This window comes from Dromaius novaehollandiae, chromosome 3, assembly GCF_036370855.1.
Source record: "Dromaius novaehollandiae isolate bDroNov1 chromosome 3, bDroNov1.hap1, whole genome shotgun sequence".
Taxonomy (NCBI): domain Eukaryota; kingdom Metazoa; phylum Chordata; class Aves; order Casuariiformes; family Dromaiidae; genus Dromaius; species Dromaius novaehollandiae.
Genome location: NC_088100.1, coordinates 4,468,958 through 4,491,784, shown reverse-complemented (window position 1 = coordinate 4,491,784; position 22,827 = coordinate 4,468,958). Strand labels below are relative to the sequence as shown.

Sequence of the window (22,827 nt, the reverse complement as noted above, 5' to 3'; positions counted from 1 at the left end):
ATCCCGAGTGCCTCCCCAAGTGTTAGGGAGTGTGTTAGGTGTGTGTGTTAGGGGGTGTGAGACACCTGGTGTGTGTGCGAGGGTGTGTGCGACACCCCTGGTGCCTCATGGGGGGGGGGTGTGTGTGTCAGACCCTGGTGCCTCCCCGGGTGTGTGGGTGTGTGTGTGAGACCCCCGGTGCCTCCTGGTGTGTGTGTGAGGGGGTGCTTGACACCCCCAGTGCCTCACCGCGTGTGTGTGAGGGGGTGTGTGACACCCCCGGTGCCTCCTGGTGTGTGTGTGAGGGGGTGTGTGACACCCCCGGTGCCTCCCCGGCGGTGTGCGAGGGGTGCGTGTGACACCCCCCATTCCTCCCCGGGTGTGTGAGGGCTCTGTGTGACTCCCCGACCGTTACGGCCGCGGCGCTCGCGCCACCCACGGCGCGCGCGGGCGCTGCCTCAGGCCGCGCCGGGCCGGGCGCGGGGCGGGGTCGCGGCGGGGCATGCGCGGGGCGCCCGCCCGGCGGCGGCGCGCTGCCCTGAGGCGGCGGCGGCCCCGGACACGGCGGTAGCGACGACGGTGGCAGCGGCGGCGGTGGCGACGGCGGGGTGAGTGCGGCTCCGGGCTCCTCTCTGTCCCCGCTCTGCTCGGCGGCCCCGGGCGCGTCTCTGCCGCCGCGGTGAGCGGGGCGCTGCGGGGATGCGCGGCCGCGGGCGAGGATGGGCGCGCTCCCCCCCCCCCCCCGGAGTGAAACTTTGGGGGGTCCAAACCCGCCTTCGCGCGTGGAAACCGAGTCTTTATAGCCTCCCCCGCTTTTTTTTTAATGGAAATGCCTGTTTTTCCCAAGAAAACACAGAGGGGGAAACACCCTAGGCTGAGGTCGCTGTAAGGACATGCGCTTGCATTCGCACTGTGCACTGAAAAGGTGTAAAAAACATATGTTAATAATAATAATAATTTCTATTTTTATTTTTTTAAGAACTTGACCCCACCTGAGCGCAGCAGCCTCACCTGTGTGGCGCAGTGGCACTGCCCGCAGAGGTGACTGCTGAGGCTGCCTGCTGGCATCGCGGGGCTGGGCACAGCCTTAGTCGGGTGTTTTCTCTCTTTTTGGGCTTTTAGGAGCAGGGTCTGGAGCGAGCAGTTCTTGTCCGCATGTGATCCCACGGCAGGGCTCAGAGGCCGGGCCTGGCGTAGCCACAGAGGGGCCCGCGTGGGATTTACCTGGTGGCCGCGGCACGTGTGCGGTGGGTTTTTTTGTGGGGCACCATTCCAACCTACGGCTATGATATAAAAACTTATGCAAACCAGTCCATGTCATCCTCCCTGTTGACTTCAGTGAGCCCAGCCCCACGCGGATAACATATTCCACTTTTTTTTTTATGCCCATCTTTGCACTTCGCTTTCGAGCGGAAGCATCCTTTTCTCGTAACCTTGTGAGCAAATCTAGCTCTCACTAATGCTGGGGTCAGTGCCCAGGGACTCCTGTGATAACTCCTCTGGGTGATCCCATGCTTGGATCCTCATAGGAATTAAAGCACAGCCTTGGCCCCGTGTGCTTTCCTTTAGAGGCACGGGGCTGCATGATGTCTTTCCATCCCAAGGACAGCTGATCCACGAGGCAGTAAAGGTCCAGCTAGGAAGTGTCCTGCTCCTGCGAGTGCTGAGGAGGAGTATAAAGACAGGACAAGTCCACAGTGAGTGATATTTTGCCCTAAATTCCTCCAGCCTCTGAACATCCATCTCAAGGGCTTTCTGAATGAGAGATTTTTTTTTTTGTATTTGTTTTTAACAGTCATCAGTGGACTCTTGTTACTTGACTTTGACCTCTGAGGTTTTTCGAATCAAGTGGCAAGGAGATGCATAGTTTAACTGGGAGGTGTGAGGAGAACCACCTCCTTTTGTTTGCTTTGGACCTGCTATCTGCTGGTTTCCTTTGAGTACACCCAGCTCGTGTCTTGAAAGAGCCAATGAACAGTTTGTGTTCTGCAGGCCACTCCTGGGTTTGTCTGTCATATTCCCCATATTTCCCATCTGTCCATTTTTCCTGGCGGAAAACACCAGGGCTGCCTCTCACCTTTTGGTAAAAAGAAAAAAAAAAAAATCTGTAGACCGTTTTGAACTGTTCTGAGCCATCGCCAAAAATATATATATGTTTGTGTAAACACCGAGCAGTCATTTGTTCAGTATCAATGTGACCGTCTTTGTCACGAGCATGACTGGGCACAGTGCTCGCCTGAGTTAAAAGCAACGCTCTATGCTCGCGGTAGCTAAGCCGGGATGGGAAGTGCTGATGCTCGGACACGGTAGCTGCTTGCGTTGGTCATACGGGAGCCAGCGGTCCTGCATCGGGTGCTGATTTAATAACTGTGCAGCTCCACCAGTTCCCCGTGCGGGCTGCTTTCATTCGAGCGAGGCCAGCCGTGGTGGGGTTCGGCCGCGGCTGTGCTTACACAGCCATTTTCATCCAGCGTAATTCTGTGCCGCAAGGAGAAGAGCGTAGCCGCGGCTTGCGCGTAGCTAATCCGCCGTTTCTGGAGTACAGCGCTGTTCCGCTGGCAGGGCAGACCCCTGAGGCTTGCAAACCACACTCTGGGAACTGCAGGGCGCTCTTAATCTGCCGTGACTGAATAAACCTGAATGCGTTCTTCAGTTAAATGGCAGCCTGACATCTCCCCGGGGTTCAGCGTTTCCGAAAGGGGGAGGCTGATATCAGCAAGTCGTACCACTCCTTGTGGTACCGTTATCCCCTCGGCTTATCCACCTGTTCTGTAGGACCACAAGCCTTGCCCGTCTCCGAGTCCCTCGCTGCAGAGGTATGTATGAAGCGTAATTAGCCGCTGAAATCCTGCGAGGTTTGGGTTTTAGCTGTGTGTCGAGCAGACTTCCTAGCCGGATACTCTACAAAGTAAGTCTGCCCTATGCAGCCGCGATGATTTGTTCTTTGAAGCGTGGCAGCTTTCCCTTTCTGTGCTCGCTTGCCTAGACGGTGGTTGCTTTTCCCTGCAGCCTCTCAGATAAGACAGCAGTTCTGTTCCTTCTCGTATGGTCGTGCCCTTTCAGCTAGCACCAAAATTTCCCAAATTCAGACCCTTCCTTCTTTTTCAGCTCGTGAGCCCTGTGAGGCAGGATGTGTGACCAAGACGTGTGTCTTGGCACATGCCTTTTTATAGCCTCGTGTAATTGTTGTTTGATGCCGTGGGACTGTGACGGTAGGGCTCATGCTGGGAAATGCCCCGTCGTGCTTTAGCTGCAGCTAGTTGGGGGATTGCTGGCCAGGCTGACTGCCTGAGCGGGAGTTGTGAGGGGGATTAGGTTGAGGATGGCTGTGATGCTACCCCAGCAGTGGCATTTGGTCATGGAATAGGGTGAAGTACGCACATGATGCTCCACAGGAGTGAATCCAGCAGGTCTGCACGCTGCAAGTCCGTGTTTGCTCTCTGCTAGGGCAGGGAGGTGATGGGCAGCTGTGGATGATATAAGCAGGCTGCACTCCTGCTTTTATATCAGCATATGCGTGTGTTGGGGAGGGGGTTATACGTGTCGCAGATGATTCTTAGAAACACACAGACTCATCAGGCCAAACCACAAACCGTTACGTATTTCCTCCTGCTTAGCCAGCAAAGGTGTTGTTTAACAGTCCCACTTGCTTGCAGGGATTTCTGTTCTCCAGGCATTATTGCTTTTATTTATTTACATTGAAGCTGTGCCTGGAGCCCCTGGCCAAGAACAGGGTTGTGTCCCTCCGGCACTGCGCAGACACGAAGCGATAGCCCGTGCGCTGAAAGGCTGAACAACATGCTGTGAGTACAAGCAAGCAGCAGCAGGGAGTGGCTGAGGATGGGGGGAACTGCGATCGGGTTGTGTCGTTGCACTTGCAGCTACTTGTACAACTTGACGATCGAGTCATGTACCAGCTTAATATTTAGCTACCAATATACATTGTAGTTCCCTCTCCTGGGGTCATTCTCCTGGCCTTCTAATTTCGGCGTCCATGGATGCTAAATGAATTCTTCTAAAGTAGTAAATTCCCAGAAAGGCTGCTGGAGGCTGTGATTTGCAGGGCTGAGCATTTGGTCTGTATGTAGCCATACCTTAGGTGCCCTGTCGTTCAGGCGCAGGCAGGGAGCAGTGGAAGCTAGCTCCCAGTTGTTATTTTTTTCCAGGGAGCCCTCCGAACCAAGCAGGGATTTAAGCAGGCGATGCAGCACAGCCAGCATCTCTAGCAGGCCTGATAGTTTTGGCTTCCTGTGCATGCTCAGATCACTTGTTTGCGGGGGTCTCCACCATCTGATCCTTGCTTTTCATGGCTAGGGTCTTCCTAGCCCCCTGGAAGGGTAGCACTGCTGTCATCACAAGCCTCGAAGCCCAGTAGGGGAGGCCTCCTGGCCAAATTGGAGGAGGTCCCGCATGGGGGCTTGGGATTGCAGAGACCTTTAGTGCAGGGAGCCCAGATCTCACAGCTCTAGGCGTTGGCACAGTGTTGCAATTTCTCCCTGGCAGCCTGCTGTATGCCTGCAGCAGCAGTGGTGGTGTGCATGATTTATATACATTTTTTTCTAATGACTGAAGCTCTAAAATCTGCAACCTTAAAATTCTTTTTGTGCAACAGGCTTTTGTGGCCAACAACATGCTTTCCGCAAAACTAAGTAGCCTCAGCCTGTAGGCTCTGGGAGACCTGGCAACACTCAGTATCCCTGGCTTTCACAGCACACAGCCAGTTTTGTTTGGTTTCTCTGCCTTCAGGCAGATTGTTCCTGGGTTGTCCTGTCAGTACATCTGTCTGAGTGAGAAAGGATTTGCTGGTTTGTAAAGGTCTCTCTGTGCTGGTAGGAGTTCATGTCTGCAGCAGCTCTGCACTCATAGAAAGAGGATTCATCCTATCAGTGGGTGCTGGGATTGTGAAATGGGTGCAGCGCTGGAAAAAAGCTATCTTTTTGAATATTGTAATGAATTCCCAGCTGCAGAAAGGTATTTCCTAGTGTGCCAGCTCTGAAGCCTACTCTTAAGAGTTGTTAGTAGCTCGCCTGACTTATTTCACCTCTGTGGTTGCTGGTGACTCTGTGGCAGCTAATTTGTGACTCAGAAAGGCCTGTTATAAAGCATGTTGTGTAGACAAACTGGCCACAAAGCTGCTGTCACTATAGGATGTGCACGCAGCTGCTCAGGGATGGAAGGGAAGGAGGATACCGTGTCCTATGGACATTGCAGGAGGAAATTGAGGAGGTGAAAGTAGGATGTAGCTGAAACAAATTCAGATGCCCACACGTGAGCTACTTACCTCAGCCTAACCCTGTCTCTTCTTACAGTGAATGAGAAAAATATAGGCACTTCTCTGGCATGATTCATCTCATTCTAATTTTTGCATGTGAAATAGGTCAGCTCAGTCACACTTTCACACTGCCTGATCCTCTCCAAGGATGTTGCCTGGGCTGACTGGCTCAGATATGTATGTTTATGTTGTAGAAGTCTTAGGTTAGGTGAAAGGAATATCAAGAGAGGAAATAACCACCTCTCTTGGCTCTAGCAGTATTTCCCACTTAAAGGAAAGGTCTGAATGATCATGAATAGTCAGGCCCTTGGGAGCAGCTGGGACAGCTCAGCATTGCCAATCTCCAAGCTAGGACTCAAGGTCACTTTTTCTTAGGTGGTTTTTGAGAAATGAGATTGGTGGAGTTTCCTCTGGAAATGTGTTCAAGCCTTGCAATATACCACGTTTGTCACGCTCACTGGCACCCTGCTTATGCCTGAGGCAAACAGGTTGAAACCTGGATTATAGCCCATGCAGACTGAACACCCCACTTCATTCCTGCACTACTGAATACAACAAGCCAGAGACTAGTCTCTGGTTTCAGGATAACTGGCAGGATACAGCTCGCGTCCATATGCCTGAACTCTCTTCCCCCATTCAAACAGGGTCTATGCCCAAATTGCCTATCAGGAACAGTCGCTGAGTGGTTGGGCCACTATTGTAACCGGGAGTGTGCTGTCACTGCAACAACCTGGGACAGTTACAGGTCATTGATCGGGACCATGCCCTGATCTTGTTTTATTGCTGATGTACTCAAAGCCTGTAAGTCTGGGTGCTCCACCTGGCTGGTAGATGAATGGAATCCCCACCCTGGAATCTCACATCTACCCAAAAACTCAGTTAAAGTTAAAAAGAAAAAAATCAAGCTGAAAAGCATTGGGGGCTGTGTTAGTTGTGGTCTGTTGGAAAAGAAGCTGGTGAGCAGATCTGGAAAGCGCAAACAGCAAAGGTTTAGTGAGGTCAAGAAGAAAAGCTGTGGAATATTAGCTTAATCTTAAGCAATTTTTCTTAGGAGAGGGATGGACTTACCAGAAGGTTGAGAAAGCTGCTTCATGATCTCCCTCAACCCATACAGCTCTAGGTCATGATCTAGAGCTAACATGAGAGTGGGAGTAGCACTGCACAGCTCCTACTGACCCACATCATAGTTGTATCCAAACCTGATGGCAGGGACTGTCTCTTCAAATATGAGTGTACAGGAGCTAGCATGATGGGGAGGTATTTCTTGGCCAGAGTCTATAGATACTGCCTTAGTATAAATAATGACTACTAATATTTTGGCATCTGCCTAATGCTGCAGATTGGGGGGGTTTTTTTGCACTTACCTAGTGTGTTACCTATTTTATCAGTATCATCACCAACTTATAACCTTGTTCAGACATAAAGAAACTGAGGCTACATTTAGCCTAATAAACCAAAATGTGCCATGGTAGAGATTTAGTCACTCCCTTACCCTTAAATTCCTACTATGGTTTTGACCTAGGCCAACTAGCACTGACCTAAACCATTCCCCAGCATGGCTTGGGAGTTTCCACAGTCCAAGAACTGTTCCCAACAGACAGTTTGCATGCACCTACCCATTTTGAGGTACCGGAGAGGGTAACAGTATGGAAATGGCCAAGCCAGCCCAAGGTCCAAGGAACCAAGGAACAGGCCTGGGTGCTGCTCAGGTTACTAGCATGAATATAATCTGCAAGGACTGAGCACTGCAAAAATCAGACCACCACCCATGATGTCTGACTTGATTGAGGTTTTCGAGATTTACAGGGTCTGGACTTTCACGATAAAGCCCACAGCCTTGTCGAGTCTTTGGTTTCCTAACTTTGGAGAGGGATTTCCACTGTCATACTTTGATTACCCCAAAAAACACAGGACCTTAGGAACTCTCTCGTCTTGGTTGGATGCCGCGAAACACCCTGCTTTGCTGGAGCAGCACAGTTTTTGCCAGCAGCTTTGTTTTGCTCCATCCCCTCCTTGTGCATTGTTCATTGTGCCGGCTCCACTCCTCTCGTCCCCTGGACCTGGCCCAACGCACGGACAATGCCGAACCCATGTCAAGAGGCACTTACTGCTCGGCATGGCCGAGCTGGCTTCTGGCCTGTTTTGCTTCCGGGCCAGAAATTGTGGGAGAGCCGACATTGCCATGGCTTCAGTGGTGGATCCTGCTGTCTCTTGTCGTCTTGGATGGCTAATCTCCCTGCATCATGAGACATTAATTTCCTGATTAATACATGCTTGCAGAAACCCTGATTCAGCTCGTTCTCTCTCTCTCTCTGCATATACAGAAAGGTAGAATTTGGACCATTTTCTTTTATTTGAAATCTTCCACAATATTGCTCTTTCTCTAGGCCCACTGCAGGCTTAAGGTTCTTTTCAGGCTCTTTCTTCAAGGTCTCTGGTAAGTCACATCACCTTTTTCCTTCCCAGAAATACCTCACACTGGTACCATGATTCAGTTATCTGTTACCTAGCAGAAAGAGAACTGGTGTGCTGCTTACAGGCATATAGGAAATAAAGTTAACTCTTTGATCTAAGCCTGACTTGACTGGAAGATATTCCAGTCCAATCAGAGGTTACACCTGTTACTGGTGCCAGTCCTGAGGCCGGGTGATAAGGTCTGGCCCTATTGATGCTACTAAACTCTCTTAGTTTGCAAAACATCCAAGTTGCCTATTGGTCCTTAGGTGGCCTGATCTGGTGCTAGGTGGCTCAGGTCAAAGCCACTCCAACAAAGTTTAGCAGTATGGACCATCCAATTGCAGTGCTCCAGCCCATGCCATGGCACTGCTTAGGCTATTAGTGCAAATGTAACTAGAGCATCCTGTCCCCATTGTGTGAGTGGTTGTAATACACCCTTGGGCTGACCTAGATGTGTCGGGGTACATCAGTGTGTTGAGGGAAATACAAAAAATTCTGTGCAGTGTACTGTTCGGTAGTCCCAGCACTGCCTGGTCAGGTGCATTGGAGTGGTGCATCAAGGGCACAGTATCTAGTACTCCTTAGGCAAACGTGGATTCGTATTCCAGTTTTGTAGACTGAGAGGTGGAAGTATTGGTAGGCTGAGGAGGTGTGTGTCCGTAGTACACTGTATTGCTGATCACATGGGTTTTGAATGATCTGAGGAGCTCAGTTTTACAGAAGTCCTGGGCACCTGACCCCTCTCTGGTTGTAGGGATTTCTACTTCTCTGGTGCCAGAGTTTAGACCAGTCCTTCATACCCTGCTGCCTGCTAGGGCAGGGCTCATCCCTGGCACAAACCATCGAATGTCATCCCTTCTGGTAGTACAAGGAGGCCAATGGGTTGTGGCCCACTGTAAATCCAAATATCTCCCTGAAGTCTGGTCTGTGGAGAGAGCCTGAGCGCGGCGTGTGTCTCATACACGGGCTGTCGCAGCTAGGAGGAAGGTTAGCGTAGCAGGTTTATGTACCACAGGAAAAGGAAGCAGATACCAAGAGTGTGCAGGAAGAACTACTATGAGCCAGCGTATGGTCTTCTCTTAATTTCACAGCTCTGGACTCCAGAGCACTACACAGAATGGGATCAAAGAGTTTGCACTGTGTTCCCAAGCTGTTCTTTTGAAGTGTGTCCCAAGTCCTTGGCAATTAATTATTGGAGGAAAAATTTGTGTTCGGGTATCTTTATTAGGGAGGACTAGTGTCCAGGCAGTAGGCTTTTGGGATGGGGCTTATCTGCTGAATCTGAACAGTGTGCAGCCTTGGTACTTCACAGCATAGACCATGTCCCCAGCAGTCACAGCCTGCTACTGGTGTCCTTGGTTAAAGTGGCAGCATCCCAGGTCATTTTCCAAAGCTACCTTCAGGCTCCTGCAAGTTTACTTTGAAGAAAGGTAGTGCCCAAGATGCACTTCACACCCTCTGCAATAGGTCAGGCAGTGGATAGCTGGTTTAGTTAGGCCTGGATGTTACATTATGGGATCTTTCAGTGGCCCTTAGCATGCTCTTCTCAGAGCCCTTAACACTCTCACCTGCACCCTGGTCCACAGAAGTGTTTCGGCTCCTACCTCCTGTCACAATCCCACCCCTCTGCCTCTGTGGGTCTTACCCAAAGGCCACAACGGTGGACCATTTCTGTTCCTCAGCTTGAGGCTAACCTGGCAGACACTCCGTTTCCATCCCCTGATGTCTGTGTGAATCCCTGGACCTGGCTTCTAGTCAGCACTTTGCAAAGGAGAAGCCACAGCTGCCTTGGGAAAGCCCAATGCCACCTTTCAGGCCAGCAAGCTAACACAAGAGCCCGTGGTTTTGGCACCCACTTCTCACTAGGGCTTGTTGGGTGTGAAGAGGTTGCTGCGTCTTGAACAGCATCCGAGTGCCAGCAGTTTGGACACCAGAGCAACGTGCCTGAGTGACATGCTCCGCTCTGGGAATCCGGCAGCTGCCCGTTGCATCTGCTGGCTCTTCATAGTGTGTCTCTGAGCTCCTTGTTCAATTGTGTTTCAGCCATCTGACTGCGAAATGATGAAAACAGAGGTGGCAGTTGCCGGTTAGGAGTTATGACCATCTCTTACTAAGGACAGTACAAAAGAAAATCAAAGCTGTTTTGCTAAAACCTGGCTGCAATCAGGCTAGGAGTTTGGCCGTAAACCCTCAAAGAATAGTACAAGCTGTACCCACCCTGTGTTCTTCTCCCTGTCAACATGTGTATTTTGGACACCTCGCTTTTCTCCAGCTCCCTATCTCATCACTGTTTGGCCTGACCTAAGTGTGGCAATTATTATTTTTCTCCCCAACTGACCACAGGAGCCTGGGCCTGGCTGCCCTGGAGAGCAGCTGAGCAGAGCTGCTCTCTTCCACCCTGATGCTGTAGTAGCTGCGACAGCAAAGTTATTCCCCTGTAGGAAGTGGTCAAAATAAAGCCCCAAGCCTCAAAATGACCTGTGGTCCATCCAGGGGCATTGCATAGACACTGAAGAGGAAGCCAGTGAGCTGTCAGGGAAGATAAAAAACTGGCCACTTATTTCCCTATTGCTCAGCTCCTAGAAGACAGGGATTCCTGGATTAATCCTGCACAGCTCTCAAAACTGGCCTGTTTTCCACTACTTCCAGATCACTGGCCACTGTTATTTTCATGCTGTCCAGCACCACATTTTTTTAAAAGCAGTGCATTCATTAAAGACTTCCCCACAGTTGAGTCCCCCAGTCCCGTGTGCTTTGTTTACAAAGAATTACTGCCTTTCTGGAAGCATATACTGCATGTGTAAGCATCTGAGGCCTGAATACTATTCTGCAAGTAGATATATCACATTGGTACGGTCTCAGTTCCAGATAGTTAATCCTGAGGCCAGATTGGTGGGAAAATCAGGCCTACTTTGTAGGAAATTTTCTCATTCAAATACCTCCATTAGACTGTGACCAAAAGCAAAAGGGCTGGGAAAAGCTTGGGTTTCCAATTACTTTGTTTAAAAGGGAGAGAAAAATTGGAAAGGGATCATTCTTCTTCTGGGCGCACATTCTTAGTATGGCTGTAATGATACAACCTGGCTATACTCCACTCCCTCCCTCTCTCTTTGCAGCTTGGTCCCTGAACAAATGATACTTGGTTGCTGTTAATTGGGAGCAGCCAAAATAACTGAATCCTCCGGAGATCAGGGTGAGGACAGAATCTCAAATAGACGCCCTGCCAATGAATGTGGCTTTCAGCCGTTCCTACGCCCCCATGAAAGGAAAAGAATAGAAGCTCTGTGAAAGTGAAACAGCCAGTGCTGACCTTGGGTTTCTTTTTTTTTTTTCCTCTCTTTTCTAACGTTAATTTGCCCGTTGCTTTGTTCATCACATGATCGCTGGAAATTGCCAACTTGTTCTCACTCGTTAATGTCACAAGCTCTGGTTAAAATAAGCACTCTACCAAGTTCTTAATTTAGTGCTGTTTATCCGAGTGTCAGATGTGTTTCTTGTGATTTCGGACTATTATTTTGAAAATGTCTGACCCTCCTTCAACCCTTAAACACTGGCATTTTCCAGCTATGTAAGCCTGCTCGGAAGAATCTCTCCCATCTGTAGCTGTTGGAGAGATAAGCAGTGCTTAACCTCTCACTAGCTCTGCTCGAAGGTGATGCTCAACGTATACGTTGAGCTCTCTGGACCCTGGCAAAATCCCGGCGTCAGCACACACGGTACAAGCTGAGACCAGCCTGTGCCTGGTACGGATGCTGCTCGTCCCTCATATGCTTGTTAGCATGCGATGCAGGCACGCCACGGATGGTGAAAAGGGTGACGTGCTGTTCCCATCGGTGTGCATCCTTATGCCCAGACTTGATTGCAGTCCTCCTGCGTGTCTTCTGATGGCCTTTTCCCTTTACGGGCAGATTTCAGCGTACTGCTGCCTCTTTCTAGGAGATCACAGCCTCGACTCTGCTCCTGCCTAATCCCCCTGCCCAGCAGGTGATTTCTTTGCTGAGCCTCTTGGTGCCATATCCGACCTGTTGTTCAGTTCCTGCTGTTTTGGGACAGCAGTGGTCATCACTAGCATTTGGCTGTTTTCTCTGAGAGGTGGGAAACTTCAGGATGCCCTTTCTCCTTGTCCCCATTTGGCTGAGATCAGGTCTGAGTGTCCCTGCTGTACCCTGAGCCAAATGCAAATGGCTTTGGAGATTCCTTCCCTGTGTGTTGGGGGGGAAGGGATACCCCTGAGATTTTGGGGTAAATTAGCTTCCCTGTCCCCAGCTCTGCAAAGGTTTTAAGGCTAAGTACTTAAAGGCCACATCTCTGCTCGTAAACTAAAAGCAGCAGCCCCTGGCACACCACTGTCCGCGCTGCTGAATTGTTAGTGTGGTCCCTGCAAGGTTTTGGCCCAGGTCAAGTAGCAGCTCCTGGACTATGTATGCTCAGGCATAACATGGGAATTAGTCCAGGCTAGAGATCATTCCCAGTAGGTAATTTGGATGCAACCACTGTATTTGGGGAAAAAAAAAAAGAGTGAGTTAGCAGTATGCTGGAGTTGAGTCATGTCAATTAGCCCTCACACCCACAGAAAGGTACTTAGCCCATCTTATTTAGTTGTATAGGTATAGCCAAACTGGCTGCCGACATTGAGTGAGCTATAAAAAAAGATTTAAGCTCCCAGCTCCAGCTTCGGTACCTAAATACTTTTTTGGAGCTGTCTTCCAGCATCCTGCTGGGATGAACTGGGAAGAAGATTCAGCACTGAGCCACCCGTAATGGGCCCAAATCCGTGGACCACACATAGTTAAGGGGAAGCTGGAAGATGGTGAGCCAAGGTCCAAGCTGCCATGGTTGGGTTGTGTCAGAGCAAATGTTGGGAGGGGTGGAAAGCATATTATGGCAGGCAAAGAGACAAGGTAGAGCAGCTTGGGAAGCACAAAACACTTCAGAGTCTATACTGGCACCTCCGCCTAAGGCAAAACTTATGCATAGGCCTAGAGACAGCAGAAGTCTTGCCGTTGCAATGAAGGAGATGCAGACAGCATGGGAAGGGAACTGCCATTTCTCCAATGGCTGCTGGTGGCCCAGAGTAGCCTGGTGGTGTTTGTAGTGCCTGGCATGGAGTTGGGGCTGTATAAGGTGCACAGAGGCCCTTTGGGACCCTGTTTCTGAAGCCAGGCTGGTGCTGCTGCAAGGAGGTGGGTCACTGTGGCTTAGCCGTGCCACTGTGCTCAGTTTCGAGAAGTGGTGGTTGCCATAACCAAAACTGCTAGATAGGTCGGTGTCCCAGAGGGAGATAGACTTTTGCAGGCCTAGTAGTGCCAGGTGCCTTCCTCTCTGAGCAAAGGACCAACGTGAGACCTTCAGCGTAGTGCTTGGAGTGAGATTTAGGATTCATCTTGGCTTTCCACTACTCCCATTGCAAGGGCGATGACTGCACACAGCCAGGCCCTGCAGACCCTCCTGAGAGAAACAAAATCTCTGTGAATGTGTGCGAAGTGAAACCCGCCTCAGAAAAGGCACTGCCTTCTGCCTGGTTTCACTGTAATACCTTCAGGCTTATGCATCTGTGCAGCTAAAATATCATTTGCAGGGACCATCCTCCCTTCCACCTGTGATGAGTAAAGCAACTACATCAAACTCAACAGCCAGATTCCCATGACAAACAAGGAGGCAGGGGGAAAGAAACAGCCCTGAGAGGTGCTAAGGGTGAAAACCTGGAAAGCGAAGGGAGAGAATTGATTAGATGTTGCAACTCTTAGTTATGACAACCCCCATCTGCTAGAGTAAGGAAGTAACATGAAAATATTTTGTGCGTTGGCAAAGGCTTTGGGTTGCTAGAGGAAGTGAGACTTGCAGCTGCTGATTCAGAATCTGTTCTGACTTTGCTCTTTGTGGTATCTCACCCTAAGACTGTTTGACAGGTCTCCCTGCTTTTACTGTCTCTCGGTGTTTAACACCTTCCCATCCTCTGTACCAGCAGCCTAGTTAGGAGACACTAGGAACCGCATTCTGCTCTCAAGGTCTGACCAACCTCCTGTCACGCACCCGCTTAAACTCTTCCTGTGTCTCACCTCTGGCAGCAGCTGGTATCTTATACTACAGAAGAAAAATAAGCCATTTCCTACACTCAAAATACTCATTTGCATTTACTTATTTTTGGCCCATCTCCATCCACTGTGCACGGCAGCTCTGGTTGTGTACAGGTAAGCTTAGGAGTCAGGCCTGATTCTGCCAACATGTGTGTGTGACACGAATAACCACAGCTCTGCAGAGCCTGGCGGGACGTCATCAGCGTTAAGTTCAGTTCAAGCATGGGTGTCCGTGTGATGAGTGCATGACACCTTTTCTGGTATGGCATAAGTGCTAGCAGGTAAGAGAGATATCTGGGGTGGAAAGGAAACAGAGATTATTGGGTGTGAATTCAGTGCTGTGAGGTTTTAATTAACCTCCAGCTATTAAGGATTCTGCATATAAGGGCAAGTTCGCCCATGTGCCTGCTTCTGAATTTGGCACATGTCAGTGTATGAGGAGAGGGAGAAGGGAGGATGTGTTATACTGTTTGCAGCAATTTGCTGCAGTCAGCACCCTGAGGCCCTGCAAGAGGCTAAGAGCCAAGCCTGAAAGCACCAGAGATGAGATTGGAAGAGGTGATTTGGAAGATTTGGGAGCTGCTTCCCTTCAATGCAAGCCTACAGAGCCTAGGAGGGCTGCAGACATCCTCCGGCCCCTAACCCTGCCCACAAAGGCAGCCCCAAAACCCTCCTGGGTTGCCCGGTGCCTTGGGGCATTGCCCAATGCCAATCTGAGGGTTGGGGGTGAGGAAGAGACTGCTTGTGCTTTCACTGCCTCGCCCCTGAGTGCCAGCCTGGCTGTGGGTGGTTGGTGATCCCTGGGAGCTCTGAATCTCTCCAGCCGGAGCTTAGCAACTCTGGAGGTTGCCAAGGAGCAGAGCGATGCAGGCGGAGGAGTCTCCAGCACCAGGGTTTGACTCCTCTGAGCCTGTCTGCAGGATGGGAGCCTTGCATCCAGGCACATCTTAAAAACAAGAGGAAGAGCCCTTGTCTGGCATCCCTTCAGCATGTCTCTGGGGACCTTCCCAAGGCTTTGATGCTATACCCAAATTGCAGCCAGCTCTGATGAAGAGCCCATCTTTTTTCCATCATCTCCCAGTCCTACTGTCTCTTACACATGAGGGACTGGAGGGATCAGGGCTGCAGGTTTGGGACTATGGACTTCTCCCCTTCTCCCCCTGCCTCAATCATTGCAGCGGTCCTGGGCATGCACCCCCTGTGCAAGTTGTGTGGCAGGGAAGCCAGGCTTATTTGCAACCTCCATAATTTGGTTGAGACCCTTCTCTCTTCAGTGAGGTTCACAAAGGCAAGTTATTCCTTAGATGAGTAATTACACCCGAGTTCTGTCCCTGAGCAGTTTGTGCTAGTTTGTCCCCTCCACAAATCATTTACTCTGTTCCTTTTCTTGGCATCTGACTGCCCCTTGCACCACCTTACTGGCAGCCCCTGGGGTTAGGTCACCCCTAAACACCCTCCAAAGTGATTGCCTGAGGATGTGGGAGAAGAAGGGCAGACTTGTGGCATTCCTGTGTCCATCTGACATAGCCATAACTGCAGGGACAGGGCTCTGCCATCCTCCTCCATGCTGAATTTGGGTCTGCCAAGTCCAGAAAAGACCCTTGACTCTAAGGGCATGACCAGCATCCTGGTAACTCCATGGCTCACCCCAGGCAGGGAATGCAGTGTGCTGTTTCCTGAGGCATTATCATTAACAATTTTTCCTTCTGCTCTCCCTATAGGGTGCAAAGACCACATTCCCCAGTGCCGAGCTCCCAGCCGCAACACGTAGCGTGATGACAGCCATCCTGGAGCGGATCAGCACGCTGTCCCTCAGTGGGCAGCAGCTCAGCCGTCTCCCCAAGCTGCTGGAAGACGGATTCCCGAAGATGCCTTGCACTGTCAAAGAGTGTGAGGTGCCACAGCTCTTCCGAGAGCCATACATCCACACCGGGTACCGTCCCACCGGCCAGGAGTGGCGGTACTACTTCCTTAGCCTCTTCCAGAAGCACAACGAGGTGGTCAACGTGTGGACTCATCTCCTGGCAGCTCTGGCTGTCCTGCTGAGGTTCAAGACGTTTGTGGAGGCTGAGCAATTACCAGTGGATGCATGGTCCTTGCCTTTGCTCATCTTTGTCCTGTCCTCTGTCACCTACCTGACCTGCAGCCTCCTGGCCCACCTACTGCAGTCGAAGTCAGAGCTGTATCACTACACCTTCTACTTCGTGGACTACGTCGGAGTCAGCATCTACCAGTACGGTAGTGCCCTAGCCCATTTCTACTACAGCTCGGATCAGGCCTGGTATGACAAATTCTGGCTTTTCTTCCTCCCGGCAGCTGCTTTCTGTGGCTGGCTCTCTTGTGCTGGCTGCTGCTACGCGAAGTATCGGTACCGACGGCCTTACCCCATCATGAGGAAGATGTGCCAGGTGATCCCAGCTGGACTGGCGTTCATCTTGGATATCAGTCCTGTTGCTCACCGCGTGGTCGTGTGTCACCTAGGAGGCTGTGAGGAAGATGCTGCTTGGTACCACACATATCAGATACTGTTTTTTCTTATCAGTGCTTATTTCTTCTCCTGCCCAGTTCCTGAGAAGTACTTCCCGGGATCCTGTGATATCGTTGGCCATGCCCACCAAATCTTCCACACGTTCCTGGCCATCTGCACCCTCTCACAACTGGAGGCCATATTACTGGATTACAAGAACAGGCAGGAGATCTTCCTAAAAAGACATGGGCCTCTCTCCATCTATCTCACCTGTGGCTCTTTTTTTGGCCTGGTGGCTTGTAGTGCCATCACAGCTTACATCCTGCGATGCAGGATCAAGGCCAGTCTGGCTAAAAAGGACTCCTGAGAGAGTCACGAAGATAGTGAGCGTGACATCACCTGGCCGGTGCAAACCAGGAAGAGGGGGATAATATATTAGAGACATAACTGGCTTGTTCGCCTAACATGCTCTTACTAACCTGGACCCTGTGGACTGGGGTGGAGGGCTGGATACTTCATTCTGGATGCATTTTCACAGCAGGGGCTGCCTTCTGCCATGCAGGGGGACATGGGCTATTTTAAGCCAAAACAAGTCACTTAACCGAGGATGCTGGAACAGCAGAGGTTTCTTGTTCACGCCGGTAAACCTGCAGGAAATATCATGCCGAATGTCAAGGATGGCAGCCTGAGGGCTGTGAGATCGCAGAATGGTCTCCTGGGGCTCACAAAGTAGTGGAGAATGCACCTTGAGGATCATGGGTGAATGTGACTACCTATCTGGGTTTTGCCATCTCCGCTGTGCTTGGGGGGATCCTGTGACCATTGAAGGCAGTAGCAAGGCTTCAGGGGGAGTCTATATTTCTAGAGTTCAGCTGCAAGGGTGTGTGTGGTGCAGTGGCTGGATTAGTCCTTTCTGCTCCAGTGGGTTAAGCCGGGTTATCTCTACTTTTGCCCTTCTCAATATCTCAGTGCCAGTTTGCTGAGACGGCCCTGGCAAAGTATATTTGCAGACCTAGGCCTGACTTGGGGTCCTCTAGGGTGAACTGGGTCTGAACCTGAGCCCTGTGTCTGCTGGCAATTGGTACGGATCTAGCCATCCCTGGCACAGGTGAGGATGTGAGGTCAACTCTCTTGTCTCTTTCTGCATGATTGCACCATCGATAGTAGAGCTGCTTAACAAACCCAGCAAGTCGGTTGTTTGAATTTGGCCAGTTTAAGGGCAGTACTGCTGGCTGTTTGGTAGCCTACAAGCCAGTTCCTTAAAGGCTCCTCACTTCCATTTTAAGTGCTCAGCAGCTTTTGAGGAGCTGGGCCTGTGTCAAGTTGGAGCTGGTTCTCAGAGCCTTCTTCAGTAGCTAAGTATTTCTTCAGTGGCAGAGGTCGAGCACCCCTGAAGTCACCAGCCAGTGTTCAGGGCCCTAGCACCCAGAAGGGGAGACAAAAAGGTCGTGCTTAGTAGATTTGATGTGGGTGCATCATTTTGGCTGTCCGTGTGATGGGTTTATGCACTTTTGCATAGACTGACTCCATGTCATCTGCCTAGGGAGTCTGACTGGCCTCCTTTGCTGTCAACACAGCGTAGGTGTGATCTGTCTGATATGGGCAAAGCTCTGGGCCCTAGGCCTCCAACAGCCCTAGTGTAGTCCTGGCCAAAAGGGGATGATGGTGGAGTGAGTGTGAAGTCTTAATTTCCCTCTTAGCCATAGGAATGCTGATTTTCAGCACTGCAGGCAGTCCTCGGTGGGCCTCGTGGGGAAGCTCACCTTGAAGCTGCAGGGTTGCACTTCTCTGACCTATGGGACTGTGAATCTGTCATGTTTTTATCAGCATTACATGGTCCCAACCAGCCTAAACACCTGCTGTTCAGCCCACTGCTGTCTTTCCATGGTAGACCTTGGCACGGGTCCTCCCAGCTGTACCCTATGCAAGACCTGCAGCCTTAAATGCCTTGACATCAGGCCAGTTTCCAGGAGGTGTAAATCCTTCCTGAAAGCAAAGAAGTTATGGGATCTACTCCAGCCACAGATCTGTCCCATTGAACTGAAGGGCAGGCAAACGAATCGTGTTTGCTGGTACTGGGCAGGCAGAGTTTAGGGATGGGGATATGGTTCGTCATGACAAGCACTGACTTCTGCACTTGATCTGTTTTTTAACTACTGGAGTGAGTGTGTGTGTGTGTGTGTGCGCGCGCGCGCGCATGATTTAAAATTCAGAAAGGCCTTGCTTTTGGCTTTTATATCTGCAGAGCCTCATAGCTAGATAAAGATCAGTCTGAAGGAAACAGTGCCTTGATGTTGGAGGAGTGGGGGGGGCAGACAACAGGATATCTGAAAACTAATTTATTTATTAGGTGGTTTGCTATGTCATGTCTTGTGGGCAAGTCTGAAAGTTGTGGCCTTATTGACTAATTAAATACAAAGGCGGGGGGTCATTTCTGATTACAGATGAAGTCATAGGAAAGACTCCAAGAGGTCACTTAGTCCACCCCTTCTCCTCACTGTGTGCCTCTTCGTTCACACCGAGCCCAGCTAGGAGCGCATAAGACTTGTTAATGGCTCAGTTGCCTCCAGCGTATTTTGACGGTACAGCTACACTGACCTAACTGCAAATTACCAGGGTAAGGGACAGTTCCACTAACACCTCGTCATGCCTCTTTCCTTGCACAGAAGCTCTTCTGACCTCAGAGTGAGCCAGTGCAGGGAGACGGACCTGCAGACAACCAAACCTAATGATAAGAAAGTCACTAATTTTCTGCTGGTTTTAACTTTCAGCCAGCTCGCTTGGACAACACCGCTGCATGCAGGGAAGGGTTGGGTACACAGAGCTGAAGTGGAGGTGAACAGCAGTTCTTCCTTGCAACAGCGGTTGGTTGCTTGACTGGCTTAGCTGCACTGATGGACTGCCCCCTCCATGGTCTCTGTGACTTTACTTGTGGGTCTCCTCCCAGTTCGGGGAACAACTTCCAGTGGGAGTAGTGTTTCTTCTCAGAGGCAAACTTGCCTTGCTTTTGTGGTAGTTTAAAGCAGAATAAGCCACCTAGTGTGGATTTGGCTGGATGGTATAAACGGGTTTCTGTGCAGGAAAGGGAATAAGTCAGGCTGGTCCACTGCCCCTTTCTGTGCTAAAACTGAGAAGGAGTAGGCATTGCTGCTAGTAACAAACCCTGCTCTGCTGCTCAACTAGAGTTATACTGGTACTGAAGACAGGGATAACTAGGCCTTTCCTTCTCTAAGGGTTTGAAAATAGTTGATATGTGCTGCCCTAGGCAAAGGAGGATAAATACAGCAATGCCATCCAGTTCCTCTCACTGGAGAGGAGGTGCCTTATGGCTCTTCTGAGGCAAGAAGCTGCTCCTGGCATTTCTGATCACACCATGTCATCTCCTAACTGATCCAGTAGAAATGAAATTCTTTCTTCTGGAACAATTGTGTGTGATGATGGTGGTGGTTTTACCTATCCCCGTGTTACCCCTCAGGTGATGCCACCTGTGTCCCCATGTGGCCCTGCACTCAGACCTGGAGCTGACCTCCTGGTTACTATGATGGGCTGATGTCACAGGGAATTGCAATATAGATTGCTGCTGCTGTGGGGATGCACCCTTGTGTCACAAGAGGCTTGTCTACACTGGAGCTTCCTCCATCCGTGTCTCCTTCCTCCTCCTCTTCCTCCAACCACTTTATTTCTCTTCCTCATCCCAAGAATTTATCCTTGTGCCTTATGGACCCGGCTGCCTACCTGTGCAGACTCCGTATGTTCTGCAGTCTGCTGCATCTCACCTGGGCTGAGACTGGAAGGTGGCAGCCGATGCCCTCCTGAAAGCTGTGCTGTTGATCTAGGGGAGAAGACCATGACTGAGTCCTGAGAGTAAAAGTGCTGCTGTGCTAAACGCTCGGCCCATCTAAAGCATCTCTTGACCTCGCACTTTGGGCTCAGTGGCCCACTTTTTCCATCCTGGCGCTCCTCTAAGGAGGCACGGCTGGGAGGGATGTAGGTGGCTGCAGGGCTTTGGTGGAGAGCCCACCACCAAAGGCTGAGCACTTCTGAGAGTAGGTCATGAAGGGACCAAGGTCCTAACCCTCTCCCACAGGAACCTCCAGTCCTGAGATAGCATTTTTGCAGCTCTTTTAACCCCGGATCTGTACTGGTCAACTCCTGAGAATTTATCCCAGTGTGCCTTATGCTGTTCCCTTTTGGAATTCATCCTGTGGGGACCAGAGGATTAAAAGCAGCCTCTCTGCTATCTGTGGTTGCTTTTAACTGCTGATCCCCACTGACAGAATTTGCTTGGTATAAGGAGCAGGAGGGGAGGATGGAAAGAGGTGCCTTAAACTCATATTTATGCTGATTGATTTGTGTAACAGGGCAAGGACAGGCTCCTCACGTGCCTTGCTATTTACATCTTTTACTGAGAAGATTGTTTTTAAGCACTGTTTGTTACTAAACATAAGTACAAAGGAGTTTTTATTTTTTCCCTGGAAAACAGGGAAGGGTATGAGTGTTATGTATTAACCATTCCGTTCCTAACCCCCATTTGCTGACTTTGTATCATTGAAAATATTGACAATATTTTAAGCTTTGTACTTTGCTGATCGTTATTTAAAATCCTCAGTGAAAATAGAAATGTGTAAAAACAAAATGATTGGTGTGGTGTGAAATCCACAAATGCAAAACCAGAGAAGGTTATGAGTCATTAGGAAGAAAATTTCGCCTTCTGGAGTGGGAGTGGATAATAATTATAATAACAATTAACAGCAGGGTGTGGTTTTATCCAAGCATTTTCCAGGCTTCACAGTAACTATCTGATTATCATTCCCTTTTCACAGAGGAGGTGCAGAATGACTGCCTTGACACTGATTATAGGGATTAAAGTTCATCATCCCCGAAAGGATTTTGGTGCTGAATTCTCCTTAACTTCTGTTGGAGATGAGTGTCTAAATGGCATGGTGGGCCTGGTCCAAAGCAGCGCTGCTTCAATGGCAGAGCTGTGAACACAGGTGCCAATTCAAGCAAAGCATTTTGGCACGTGTTTAAAATTAAGCCAAAAAGACATGATGATTGACCAGCCAAAGCGATATGCATCAGTTAGTCATGGGTGTACATGAAATAAGGCCAGAGCTCCTACTCTTCTTGCCGATAGCTGTGTGATTGTGTACATACCCCACCCCGCAGGATATACACTCACTGTGAATTTCAGTCACTTAAGAAATTTGCAATAGTTCCTTCTATTACCACATTTACAATTTTAATAATAATTTTGTGTAAGATGCAGACCAAGGCTTATGTACTGTCACGTTTTCACCCACCAGAGGGCGAGATGTCTTCGTCATCTGTGCTTACAAAAGGCCTGCAGTGCCACAGAAGCAGAGCCTTCAGCGCTAGCTCTCCAGACAGGCTTAGGAAAAAATGCTGCCATTCAAGCAGGCATGTGGCCAACTCTGCAAAGACACGCATTTCTGTGCGAGAGATGTGCTAGAGTCTGGCCATCTGCATAAGTGACAAGGATTTCACCAGACAAGTTAGGCCCAAGTTTTATGGTTCCATAAAATAAAAACTCTAGAGGAATGGGGGAAAAAAAGCCATACAGAAAAATAGGGCTGTTAGCTTCTTTAATTAGAAATTAAAATACAGATCTGTGGTATGCTGAGAAGAAACTGCTTGGTGTTAACTGTTTTAGAGAATGTATTTACTATATCCCCTTCATTATTTAGTATTACTCACACACATCCTTGATGCATGAAAAGACAGAGCTGATTATTAGCAGAAGAAGGAAATGGCCTATCCCAAGCACATGGAGCCAAATGTAAAAGTGCTTCCAAATGAGAGGAAAAAAGCACTTTGTTTCAGTCATTTCAGAAGTCACCAGCCACAGAGGAGAGGAACCAGATATTGCAGCAGTGAGTTGCCTCAGAAGAAAGACCTTGATGTGGTTATTTTACCAAATGACAAGCTTTATTTGGCCTTATCCTTGCAGCTCACTGATAACATGGTCTAAACGGCAGTGTTAACAAACAGCTCTAAGTTAGATGTTGCCTTCTTTGTTCTGCTAAGCAGCTATCAGGAATGGTCTCAATGACTAGGTCAGGGGAAGAATTATTCAGTGTTGCCTGCTAGCTCCTGTTGACTTCAGAGAGAGAAGTGGAGGCTTAACAGCTCTGGAAAGCAGGATTGTACATGCCTTAACCTTCAGGCATGCTGCCTGCTGTGATCTTAAATTTTGCAGCTGTCCCCAGCGTTTGCTCATCCTTTATCTTGTAGCTCTTTGCTTTGTTCTGAAGATGAGGCTTAGTCTCAATCCAGAACGGTTTCCCTAGCTCTGAAGAGAAGAGCACTGAACTTGTATCTTAGCATTATCTTTTCTAACATACTTCTATCAAGTATTTGGGCCTTGAGGGGCCAAATAGATGGGGCAGAAGATAGGGAAAAAAATTGTATTGTTTCTTCAGGGTGTCTGTTGGTAAATGAGACAATGAAGCAGTCGCAGGAAGGAGCGTAGGACGGCAGTCTGATTTGTGAATCCCTAAATGTTTCACTAGATATGTGGATACTCAGGTAGCAAATTTGAGCCTACTGACAAT

At 49.6% G+C, this 22,827-nt stretch overlaps 1 protein-coding gene across 2 annotated transcripts; it reads left to right on the top strand.

Moving 5' to 3' along the window:
- Positions 1-461: 461 nt before the first annotated feature.
- On the top strand, positions 462-20,833 carry PAQR8 (progestin and adipoQ receptor family member 8). Of its 2 annotated transcripts, none has more exons than XM_064508294.1 (2): positions 462-587; positions 15,507-20,833. In XM_064508294.1, the coding sequence occupies exon 2, from the start codon at positions 15,561-15,563 to the stop codon at positions 16,617-16,619; it is 1,059 nt and encodes a 352-aa protein (XP_064364364.1). In that variant the 5' UTR covers positions 462-587; positions 15,507-15,560; the 3' UTR covers positions 16,620-20,833. The 2 variants fall into 2 exon arrangements, with proteins under 2 accessions (XP_064364364.1, XP_025949614.1); XM_026093829.2 differs by lacking the exon at positions 462-587 and adding an exon at positions 2,659-2,795.
- The last annotated feature ends 1,994 nt before the right edge of the window (positions 20,834-22,827 follow it).

What these genes read in the sequence shown, in the direction of transcription:
- PAQR8 (XM_064508294.1), top strand. Translation starts at nt 15,561, where the DNA reads ATGACAGCCATCCTGGAGCGGATCAGCACGCTGTCCCTCAGTGGGCAG.